Raw genomic sequence first — 13,410 nt, forward strand, 5'->3', positions numbered from 1 at the left:
ACGTGTCCGATTCAGACAGTGGATTCCACTTTTGCTAGTTTAACAACGGGAAAAATGGTCGGTGCACCCAGCGCATGGTCTAAACCAGGGATGGGCAACTTCGGTCCTGGAGGGCCACTGTCCTACAGAGTTTAGCTTCAACCCTAATCAAACACACCTGAACAAGCTAATCAAGGTCCTCAGGATTACTAGAAAATTACAGGCAGGTGATATATATATATATATATATATATATATATATATATATAGTCTTCTAAAGTACCTACAGGGACAATCAAGGGGAAAATATTTCCATCTTCTGGGAGACCAAAATAAATCCTTGAACTTGACTTCACCAGCTGGCTACTGGTAATTAAATTGATTGGTACATTGGACTCATAAATATATTCATTAGAAGTACAGACTAGGGCAATTTTCACATACACTAATCAAATTTACAATGGTGGTCCGTACTGAAAGAGTTGTATAGCAAAATTGCTGTCATTGCAAAAAACAAGACCCTTGAGACTGATAGAAAGACTGGAATCAGGAAAAACTCCTTGGGAATAAAGCCTGCCAACATCTGCACCTGGTGCTACAGGAAAACGGCAAGTGAACTCTGTTTCACATGTCAGGAGAAACGTGAAGGCTTTTCACAGGCATGTTTGGTTATTCTCCAACCAGTCATTCCAGTAGGAGGAAGTCTGATGCTGGATTAACAATTTCCCACACAGATTACAGAACCTAAACTAATAAAACTCCATCATCTGTCTCTGCAAGAGTCATACCCAGTCTTTAACTGAAGAACATCTTTAAAAGTAGCTGAAGCTTCAATTGAAATAAAGAAATGGAACTTTACTTCTTCTACGGAACACAAAAGAAGATAATTTAAAGAACGCTAGGAAATGGAAGAAATAAATGGAAATATACAAACCCGGTACCACCAGTACAATCATTTTTACAACTCATAATTTTTAAAGGTTATCATATCAGCTCAAAACACCTTGATCATCTTAAACCTTAAATTACAACACAATCATATTTGTATTTTAAAAACAACTGAAGAATGTGAATGACACAGCTATTTTAGAGGTAAAATGACAGTATCTCACATACAGTATGGAGTCGAGCACTAGAGGTCACTGTAAGGATCCCGTAAACATCAGCTTGTATGGCACACAATGGAGAGATGCTCCACAAAAGACTGACTCGTGGTCAGCGTCATCATTCCTGACCGTCTGTCAATGTGCAAGCACTCAAAGTCCTTTAGTGAGTTAAACAAAAGGTCCTGACCAATGTGCTTTCAACTAGTGGCCGTCCTTTCTGTTCACAGAAACCTTCACACATGCATGACTGACATCACAGGAGACTGTGACTCAGCAACAACCCAAAGGATTTGGACTGAACATTTCAGATCAGTGTTTCTCAACTGGTTTTGCTCCAAGAAATCAAGTACCAAAACTGTTTATCATTAAAAAAAAAAAAAACTTGAAAAGTTTCTTTTTCGTGCTTTCAGAGGATGGATATCCCATGATACCACAATGCGCCACAGCATGGGGTGTTTTGATTAATCACCGAAGGCATTATTGTGACTGCTTAGCAACAAGCTGGATTTGTTTACATCAGCATTCAAAATCACATTTCATTGGTTCATTGGTCCATTGAGAATTCGCTATGAATATTCGCAAAGTTGGAATGCTTTGCTTTACAACGATACCAAACCTATGCTTTGGGGAAGCACAGTCGCCGGGAAGCGAGCAGAGAAAAATGCATTTTTTCATGGATTAAAACAAACCAAAAAAATATATTTAGGAGAGTACACCTCAAAAAACGTACAAATAAAGATAATTTTAGAAGTGTATTTGTAATTTGGAGCATAGGGATTGCTAGTCAAGGGCTTAGTGAAATTTAATGAAATGAAAACCTCAAATTCGATTCAAATTCGACAAAACATATTTTGAACAACATTGGACGCCATTTACTTTTATTGTACAGACAAATAAATAAAAAACGAGGCATTTTTCAAAATACATTTTTTGTCTCGTATACAAACATAAATATAATCTGATCATCATATAAAGTGACTGTCTCTTCGTAAAATTTGGAATAAATCGCTCGATTCAAATGGACTAATTTTACGATCCCTTTATGAACTTTTTGAAGTGACGAAGTGGTAGTTGCATGGACAGTCAATGGAGGGACATTAATCTCTCAGATTTTATTTAAAATATCTTCATTTATGTTTCAATGACAAACTAAAAGTCTTAGGGTTTGGAATGACATGAGAGTGAGTAATTGATGACAATTGTTTTGTTTGTTTTACTAACCCTTTAAGTTCTTGTCAGATAAGAATGAATCGTCTAGAACAAATTTATTTTGAGTTTGATTGGTGAGTTGAAGGTGAGTCACCTTGACGTTGCTAGCGCCATGCTCTACTGTTTGAGTAACACGAATTATGATTAATATGATTTGAAATTCATACACGTAAAGCATAAAAAAATACAGTTTCTAACTTTTCAGGCAGCAAACTGACCCGAGACACCATAAATCACGAGGCAGTAAGTCACAGACACCCGAGAGAGTACGTGAGGTGTAAAAATGTAACTTCATGTCTTCTGTCACACACACCACACACACACACACACAGACTGACAGAGTGGTGTGCACTGTTTTGCAGGCCATCTGGGAAGGATTTATTGTGCAATTTGGTTTATTACCGCTGTGGTCTTCGACTAAGTAGCTTGCTCACAATTACAGTCCGAGCAGCGCAACACCTGGCCTCTCCTAACAATAATAAATCCACGAGGGAGGAAACCCAAAATTAATGAAAGGTTATCACCATCATGCCCTGTTTAGTGCTCACTGCTGAGACGAGCGGGTTATTTATAGTGCTGAGAAAATAAACACGAAAATAGGGCCGTAATGCCAAACAGACCGTGTCATTCTGGGATTGTCAAATGAAGAAAACACAAGTAGATCGGCCACTTCGAGGAAATTACAAGGTGCTGAAAGGCGGATGAGACGTTCCGTATCCGTGAGACGTTCTTCAAAAGCTCGATGTCTGGTGATCTGAAACATTAATCATTACTTTCTTGAGTTCATTCAATTGAAAATATGCTGTAAATTACATGCAACAGAATGTATGTCACAGCTTTATCATGTATATCTGTAGTTTTACATGATGGCATGTGGGCTTAATTTAGATTTTAATAATGTGATTTATAATACAACCAACTGGTTGGTTGGTTATTTATTGTGCCTTAAGATCATGCCAGCTTCCTTGGCTATTTTCATGGTGAGTAAAAAGTTAAAATGCTAAAAAGGAGCAATTTATAAACCTATATAATTTGCTTTTGGACTAAAAACTCTGAAATGGTCTCAAGGTGGACTTTGTTATACAAAAGTCAGAACAATTTCATAAAATAGGCTTAAGAGATGGCATGAGGAAAATAGCAGAGGATCTTCATTTGATATTAAGTGAGTGAGTGAGTGATTCTGGGATTTCCTATTCAGCATCATTTACTTATGATCTGATTCCAGCAATTGTTAAAGATGCAACTTTAACCCACATTAGAGTTAATTTCATTCAGTTTGTTGTTTGTACACTGATCCTCAGTGTTGGGCAAAGTTACCTTTAAAAGTAATGTGTTACAATATTGTTACTCCCTAAAAAAGTAACTAATTGCATTACTTAGTTACTTTTTATGGAAAGCAATGCATTGAGTTACTTTTGTATTATTCTTTCACACCCTGGGCTGGGCTTGCTTATTTGATTTTAACAACAAAAAAGAAACAAAAGTCATATTTTTGCCAAATGGAAAGGCCCTTTCACACCAAAAGTAAAATGAATAAGCCTCAGGCTGAAGGAAATGCAAATGCACACCAGTAGAGTAAAGGGCACCACTCAAACAAACCTTTCAGCTGTGCTGCCATTCTGGATTACAGAAGAATAGAACACAAGAGAAGAAAGTTAAACACTCTTAAAGGATTAGTTCACCCAAGAAATAAATTATCCCATAATTGACTCACCCTCAGGCCATCCTAGGTGTATATGACTTTCTTCTTTCAGCCAAACACAATCAGAGTTATATCAAAAGATATCCAGGCTCTTCCAAGCTTTTTATAATGGCAGTGAATGGTACCATTTTTTTTAAGCCAAAAAAAGCACATCCATCCATCATAAAAGTAATCCATATGGCTCCAGGGGGTTGATAAAGGCCTTCTAATTCTAACTTTATATACTGTAATCACTAGCTCCCGGTTCTGGCCGTTTGCGCATTAACGAGAGAGTTGAGTTCCGGCAGAAGAGTGACCTCTGACCTGACGCATGACGTAGGATGTAGGTGTAGCGTAAGCTTCAGAGTTCACTCATACGGGCGTAACTGGAAGCCAGTGAATATAGTAGGGGTGTGCAGATGGGAATATATCTGTAACAATCGCAAAATTATTTGTATCTGTATTAGAATAAAACCGGAAGTGGGCGAGCTTCACCGGGAAGTTCGTACAATTACTTGAGAAGACAGTTGTGTCTATGGTTTTATAGCCAATCTGTTTTCTTCGTAGTTATCACTGAACAGAAATGCCTTGTATAACTGATCAAATTTTTTTTTATTACAGTTATAACATTTAAATATCTTTTAACTGTTGGAGTCGGTAGCCTCATATAGGCAGTGCAATGAGTTGTAATTGAGGTGTAATGCATTTGTGCTTCGGGCGACATGAGTTCGAGTCCCGGCTTGAGGACCTTTCGTGATACGATAAATAAATATTCAGATATCTTCTAATTAAAACAATAATGCTAAATGATAAATAAAAGACAAAAATGCAAAGCTGAACAAATTATAAAGTATATACCTGCATAAATGCCATCTCCAAGAGAGAGTGAGACAAAGAAATATCATGTAGCTTATCATATCATTCAAAGTTTAAAACATTACTAACAAAGAGATAGTAGAAGAAAATGTATATGCATCTTAGTTGATTAGGCTACTAGAGCTTTTCTCAGCGAGAAGGGGAACATATGAGGGCCCTCGTACTGTGGAAAGCATCAGAAAAAAACTCCATTGATCTTCACAATAAAATGTGGGGCCTTTTGCTCTGCAATCTGCAAGACCCCAAATCAGTGTCAAAGAAAAATGGGTTGATTTTAACATTCTGGTAATAACAGGGTCTGAAATCTTTTGTTGCCAAAAGCGTACCAGCGCTGCACAAATATTTAGTTTGATTCGGCTTGTGTTCGCATTCATATTCCGCTTCTATATGACAGATTCAGCCACTGTGATGGTTTGGCTCCGAGAAGAGAAACAAATGTACCACGTTTAATTTGAGCATACAAAATAAATCCAAGCAGAACCTGCAGACCACCAGCTTGCCTGATTTAAGAGCTCTCCAACTCAACAGGCTAAAGGTTAAAACAATGAATGTTAAAAGCTGCTTTACTCCTTTAGGCGAGAGAGGGCACCGTGCAGCTACAGGGTGAAAGGTTAAAACCACCGCAACGTGTCAGAGTTTGCTACGTGACCCCTACAAGATAATTCTCCGAGTGAGTTTCCAAACTCAAGGCGCCCTCTGAGCGTAACCAATTATATCTGGAGTCAGCGTGCCAGTAAAGCGCAGGCTGCTTCCCGGTGATATTTGTTGGGCTCCGTTCAGGGGAATTCTGGTCTGTTACAGTCAGTGTTTTGATTTGCTTGTGGTAACGGCATGACAAGGTGTAAGCCGGGGAGGAACGGTGTTTATCCAAGCAGTGAAAGCAATTGGCTTTGTAAGCACAGTTATTTACTTAACTCGGCGCAATTCTCATATCACATTGCAGCGGTCGGACTGAATGTGATCCATTTCAGAAGGCTGGAAAAGCAGAGGAAGCATTTGAAGAAGGTGGTGTTCCCTTTGGAGGGAAAACAGGCTGCCTCTGATGATGCTATTTATACTTAATTACAGATTTCAGTAAAACCGTTTTCCAGATGCAAATGTCTCGAGCTAGTTATGCTAGTTACCTTAAGCTCTTATCAGCACTCATGTTTGACCCCAAATGACCTGCTAAAGGACTCTGGTTAACCCTATAGAAACAATTAGGTGTTTTCTGAATCATTATTATTCCCGCCAATTAGGGCTGTTACGGTGGCAGTTTTTTACCACCGCTTTGGTAATGGACCAACTACTAGCGGTGAAAATTATCCATCGTTTATTCACCCTGAAGCCATCCTAGGTGTATACTGTATGACATTCTTCTTTCAGACGAATACAATCGGAGTTATATTTAAAAATGTCCTGGCTCTTCCAAGCTTTATAATGGGTGTCAATATTAGGTTTTTTTTGGAAGTCAATCAAAGTGCAGCCATCCATGATTAAAGTGCTCCACACGGCTCTGGTGGGTTAATAAAGGCCTTCTGAAGTGAAGTGATGTGTTCGTGTAAGACAAATATCCATATTTAAAACTTTATTGACTAAAATAACTAGCATTTATGGGTACCTCTCTCATTCGGCACGAATCCAAATGTTTCCATGGCTGCAAAGTAACATTTAATTGCTAACGTATTGTTTATTTTGTAAACAAAGCTTTGTGCTAAACTCATGTCATAATATTTACATAATACAGTATTCACGTACAAAAAAAATGTGTTTTGGCGGACCACCGCCGGTGCTACCGGTGATGCGGTTGTCAAGTTACGCGCCAATACGTGTACCCACAAGCTAATGTGCTCAACCATAAAGTTTATATTGAAATTATGAACAACATGAAACCAAAATAAATTCACTTCATTGCTTCATTGGTCTGCATATTTACATTTCATTAAAATAGAGTACACCGCATTCTTCTAAAGAAAAAAAAGTTCTAAATAAAATAGAACTGCATAGCAGGGAAAATGAATATTGTTTTTGCCTACTTTTCAGAAGCCAATCAAATCCCAAAATATCTGTCACATTGTGGAAGTACAAGACTGATGTTCACACTTACGAGGTTGATGAGCTGAGTGTGCACTATGTCTTCCACCAGGGCGGCGGTCTCGTGCAAGGGTCTTCGAGCGTCACCAAGGGCAAACCTGCGAGTCAAAAACATTTCAGAAAAATTATAACCCACTTTACCTTTCATTCTACGGATAGCACATTTTAAGCTCTTGACCAACCTGTTTCGCAATCACTATAGGTGAAACCTCAAAATCTTTAGATAAATAATCTAAAATAGATTCTGTTATTGCCATCCCAGCGAGTAAATGTTCATAAAATGGCAATTAACACACAGTTAAGCCCTCAATTGGGTAATAAAAAGGCATCACTCATTCATAGCAAAAGCTGACATTCATTACAGATGGCTCGAGTGTCCAATACAAGAGAGCTATTTACAAAATCTGAAGGCATTTATTCACAGTTTTTCCCACACTGCAGCTGCCAAAGCTTCCCACATTGTGCTTAATATCGACACAGCGGTTTCATCCAATAGTAGCGCAAACCACCGGATGGCCACAGACTCTCGCCTTTAAAAGACGAGAAGATGGGAACTTCCATGAGAAGCTCAACACTTTCGATGGAAGAGGCTTCATCAACCAACATGTCTGGCTAGAAACAGCATTTCACAAAAATCCATGACAAATGATTTACGCTTATTTCATTAGAAGAAGAAAAAAGCCAATTTTCTTCAAGAAGTGACATAATTCTGGTTGAAAACCACACAAGTTATGTCTAGAAGAGTTTTATCATTGGCTTTTATATATCTAGCTGATTGATTTCCCTCTACAAATTACACTTACCATATTTTAAGAGTATATGCAACATTGGCAAGATTAAAAAAGCTAAAAATAGTGCCTAATTACATTTTCATTTACTTTATATGGTTGGGAGACACTTAGTGTATAGAGTCACCTACTGCTCAAACTCTGGCTCCATGTGTCTGGTTAATAGATATCTCAACCATAACCGTCTCAATTAAATTTGATTGCATTCCTCTTTCTTTTTTTCTAAATGCATTTTAATCCAAATGCCTCCCAGAGGAAAAACTGTAATTTATTCCATTTGTTTAGTTACAAAGCATTTCAGCTCAAAACAGGACACTAGTAAGACAAGATTGAGAGCATCTACATGCTTCAGACAAAACCATGAAAAAATTAAAAAAAAAATAAAAAAAAAAAATAAAAAAAAAATAAAAAAAAAAAATTAAATTCAACTCAGATCTGGCCGGAAGCTTAAAAACACTGAAAACACTTAATTTATAAATAAAATAAATAAATAAATAAAATAAGAAAACTAATTAAAAAATAAAATACATGTTAATGTAAAATAATAAATGCTTTAGACTAAACCGAAATAAGAAGGGAAGTTTCTGTCATCCCAATGACTTCTTCCCAATATTGGTATTTTACAAATACATTTGATACACTGATAAATTTTATATATTTCTAATGTCACCATTAATGGACATTAATATGGATTTTGACATCATATATACAGCATTTGTCATGCATTTCTCTGGTATGTTTAATTCTGATATATCAATGAGTTTGTTTGTTTCCTTGTTTTTTATTTGTTTCTCCATGCCAGCTTCTATGGCTTTTTATTTTCATGACCAGGAAAAAAAAAATGGTTATTAAAAGGCAAAAGCTAAAAAGTCTAAAACTATATTAAAAAATTCTAAAAGTGTTAATTGAATAAAAAAAAAAAAAATATATAATAATTATATATATATATGGGGCACAATCTAATAAAACATGCTTTTTCTAAAGGATTTTGACAACAAAAAACATTGGTGGATCTTCTAATATTTAAAAGTTTGTGTGCCAATTGTTCAATCAGTCGGTCATTATTACAAAATAAACCCGTTTGTTTTGATGACCTGGGATGTGTTTCCTAAAAGCATCGTAAGTTAATGATAGAGAACATTGGTTGCAAATGGATCAACTTGGGCTCATGATGCTTTTGGGAAACGCAGCCTTGTACATTATTCCTTATTTCTTACACAGTTTTGAATTTTTCTACTCAGTTAAAAGGAACGATAAGCACAGAACGATAAAGATAAAGCACAAATAAAGCTTTTACAGTTTGATAACTTTTATAGAAATGCTAATATTACTCAATATCTCCAAAATGAGTTGCACAACCATGATCATGCAAGCTGGATTTCAATGAAACTTCCCCCTGCATTTGAAATACCTTTGACCCCCTAGTACCGTAACTAACATCACAAGCGCTAAACCGAGCCCAGCCTCACGATAAGAATCGAGTTCTTTCTCTAAGTGTGCACACATGATGCCAGACAGCATCATCAGTTTTGCTAAAATAAGCTGAATGTTTGGATAGAGATTTTGTGTTCAGAGTGCGCCGCCGATGTTTACACGCCTGCGGTGCGCTGACGGCCTCCTCCGCCTCTTTCCATCTCGCCAGCTGCCCGGATTTGCTTAGAAACAGAAAGAGCAATGTGACTGATGTAAACACATTGATTTGACAGTCCTGATTCCAGAAAACAATCAATGTTTAAATACAGTGCAGAGATCAGAGATGGTTACAGTAAACATCTTGTCCACAGGGACCCGGGGGCCAGACGTCTCTTACACTCTGTGACCAACGCGATACAGTGTGTCAACAGAGGAAACTAAAAGGAACAGCAGGACTAGCTTGAAAGATAAAAAAAAAAAAAAAAAAAAAAAAAAAAAAGCTGAACCAGTTTACTTTCTCAATACACATTCCTGGGGCATCATGTATAAAACTTTGCACAGATTTCATCCTTAAAGTGTGCATTCGCACAAAAGGCAGATTTTGCGTACACACAAAAGTTTTCAGATTTGTAAAACCAGTTTCGGTATCGGGCCCGATACTGCGCTAAAATGTTGTTACCATAAAACGATACCACACATCATGTTTGTGTCCAGACAAAGAAAGACAACAACATAAGAAACAGAGATATGGAGATATGAAATGAGGCGTTTATATTGCACTTTATAATATGTACTACTGTAAATCCAAAGCACTTTACAATCATATCAGGGGTCTCTCCTCAACCACCACCATATCAGAGATTAAAGATGTAATAAATGCATCTAATGTATGTAGCTGATGAGTAAAGTACACAGAGTGGATTGAGCGCGCTGACGTATACACGTCCAAGCTTGTTGAGCACACATCAGTAACAATATATTTTAATACGCATAATTAAGCATATAATACCTGAAGGAAACATCTATTTGTTAAACGAATTAAGCCAACTAAAATGATTCATATTCTCCTGGTTTCTCTACCAATATTATAAAAATGGGCTATATTTAAATTATTTAAATAATATAATAATTGTTTATTAAAATTATTATATTTAAAGGGATAGTTCAGCAAAAAAAAAAGCAATCATTAATTACTAAAGCTCATGTCGTTCCAAACCCGTAAGACTTTTGTCAATCTTCGGAACATAAATGAAGATATGTCCCTCCATTGACAGCTACGCAAAACAAGTTCATAAAGAGATCATAAAACTAATCCATAACCCAGTTTAGTCCAATTTTCTGAAGAGACACAATCACTTTATATGATGTACAGATTCATATGAATTAGTTTTACAATCTCTTTATGAACGTTTTGAAGTATCAAAGTGGTAGTTGTGTAGGCTAGCTGTCAATGCAAGGACAAAAAAGCTCTCAGAATTCATATTTATCTTATCTCAATTATCATATTTATCTATCTCAAAAATATCTTAATTTGTGTTCCGAAGATGAACGAAAGTCTCACGGGTTTGGAACGACACAAGGGTGAGTAATTAATGACAGAATCTTCATTTTTGTATTTAAATATTACTGTAACGAGGTTTGTTGTGATGGGAAAAATGAGGCGGGAACCGGCGAAGGTTCACAAACTTTAATAATGGTAAAATAAACAAACAACAAACGAGAGTAAAGGCGACAGCTCATCAATCTGATTCAATCAAGAATCCGGAAAAAATTGTATCAAGCAGCACAACTGTTTTCAACTGATAATAATAAATGTTTCTTGAGCTGCAAATCAGCATATGAGAATGATTTTTAGAGGTTCATGTGACACTAAAAACTGAAGTAATGATGCTGAAAATTCAGCTTTGATCAAAATGTATTCAAATAGAAAACTCGGTTTAAAAAACATTTCACAATATTACTGTTTTACCACATTTTTGATCAAACAAATGTAGCCTTGGTGAGCATAAGAGACTTCTTTATATATATTTCCTGCCAACTTTAATAGTTGGGTTTAGGGGTTTGAATCAATCACAAACTCTAGTATGAAAAACAATGGTAGTTATCGCACCACTAATTAAAACAACAGAACTATTCGCTTGTACTCACTTCATGGTGGCATCCGGTTTACATGTAATGATTCTAAATTTTAAACATCACAAAATCCCCAAAGTTATTGTTACATGGTTAACCGACACAATTATGATTGTGAATTCATTCAGCAGACGGCTGGATAAATCAAATTAGGGTTGTAACCAAAGTATGACTTGTTTTATATAAAAACAATTTGTGCTCTCTTAGTTGCATGTGCTCAGCCCTCGGGCAGCACATGCTGACTTCACTAACGTGGGCAGGGTTTTGGGATAATATTTTCATTTCACAACGTTAGAGTGTGTCTTACTTAGGTAGATAAAGAGAGTGGCTTTATCCCTGTTCAATCAGCAACTACTGTTATCCGAACCAAAGCACTGAATCAAGTCAATGAGGCAGTTTTAAGCCCAAGGTAAACTGCAGAACGGCAAACTCTGTTTATATTCCAGGCTCTCTCGTGGGCCGTGGAGACGAGTGCAAGATCTGCATGGGGAGGAAGGAGAAACTGAGGATGGAGGAAGTTTCTAGACTGTAACATGCCGTCCTTAAACACTGTCACGCAGTCTGGCTGTCTCACCTGGGCTCTGACATCACAACACCGTGAGAAAACATCCTCGTATCCTGGAAACAACTTCAGAACTTCAGAAAATAATACACTTTTTTAGATGTCCAGACCATTGACTCAAACTGACCACAGCCTTATTCTTCTGCAAAACAAGAAAAAAATGTAATAAAATAAAAAGAATAGAATAGAATAGAACAGAATAGAATAAAAAAATAATAAAATAAAATAAATAGAATAAGATAAAATGAATAGAATAGAATGAAATAAAATTGACTAAAATAGAATAAAATGAAATAGAATAAAATAAAATAATAAAATAAATAATAGAATAGAATAGAATAGAATAAAAATAGAATAGAATAAAATAAAATTAATATAAAATAAAATAATACAAAAAGAAGAAAATAAAATAAAATAGAAGAAAATAAAAAGAATAGAATAGAATAAAATGAAATAAAAATAAATAAATAAATAAAAATAAAAATAACATAACTAACTAAATTGAAATAATATAGAAAATAAAATAATAACAATAATAATAACTATTGTTATTATTAATCGTAATAATAATTATTTACAATTATTTTAAAAAATTGTAGTCATGCATAAATTAAATACGGTAAATAAATACATTTATTTAAATAATATATTTTTGCATTACAGCAGATAATTTGTCACATTCTTAATGGTCTGAAAAGTAGGCCTAATTTTCCTTGTGCTATATATAATTTCTTTTGATCCAGGGTGAATTGTGGTCTGGAAATGTACTGAGATTCACTCATAAGATATAAAAGAAATCTGTGTCTAGAATTTGACTTCCAACTGACAGTTTCAACAGTATCTGCAATTTTCATCAATGACTTCAACATTGGGTGGCTTTCACATGAGATCACAGCACAAGGAAAGCATCTAAATATTGTGGGTCACTTTAAAGACACTGAATGAAAAAAAGCCAGTGTTTAGCTACAGTATAAACCGGAAAAAGTGAATATTTCCTGTGTGTGTGTGTGTGTGTGTGTGTGTGTGTGTGTGTATGTGTGTGTGTGTGTGTGTGTGTGTGTGTGTGTGTGTGTGTGTGTGTGTGTGTGTGTGTGTAATTTTGGCCTTAGAAACCTTTTAGTCCTTCTCCGGACCGTTCCATAACACTTTATGCAGGATTTTTCCACTTTGAAATGTATTTACAGCGTGTGTGTCTGCCGTGGAGTTTTCCAGGCTCAGAGGCGTTTATAGTGATAGGGTGGGGTTGTGCTGGACCTGGGCTATTTTCAGACAGAGGAGACGGCAAAACAGACGTCAAGTTTGATATGAGGGAATTCGAGTGCACAGACAGCAAGTTTTATGAGCTCTGAATTAGAGCAATGAGAAAGTCCAGATTATCTGCATGAAGCGTAAAAGGGACACACTTTAAAATTAACATCAGTGCACGTTATTCTATTCTGATTCTGAAATAATCATCCCTCTTACTTTTCAACTTCCCTTTAATCACCTGGCATTATTCTGCGATGTAACAGCCACTTTTCACAATCCTATTGGATAAAGGTAGCCTCTTTAGTCTTTTTTTACCATATAAACACCCTGCTTCACTTAGAA

At 36.0% G+C, this 13,410-nt stretch overlaps 1 protein-coding gene across 2 annotated transcripts in view; it reads right to left on the minus strand.

Moving 5' to 3' along the window:
* supt3h (SPT3 homolog, SAGA and STAGA complex component) overlaps positions 1-13,410 on the minus strand; it is a 129,119-nt gene that overhangs the window by 47,783 nt on the left and 67,926 nt on the right. For both annotated transcript variants that reach the window (XM_079853588.1, XM_079853589.1), the window contains exon 3: positions 6,938-7,022. In XM_079853588.1, the coding sequence (XP_079709714.1) occupies positions 6,938-7,022 (85 nt within the window). The remainder of the gene's footprint in view (positions 1-6,937; positions 7,023-13,410) is intronic.

The sequence above is a fragment of the Squalius cephalus genome (genome assembly GCF_949319135.1).
Source record: "Squalius cephalus genome assembly, chromosome: 20".
In the NCBI taxonomy this organism is placed as follows: Eukaryota; Metazoa; Chordata; class Actinopteri; order Cypriniformes; family Leuciscidae; genus Squalius; species Squalius cephalus.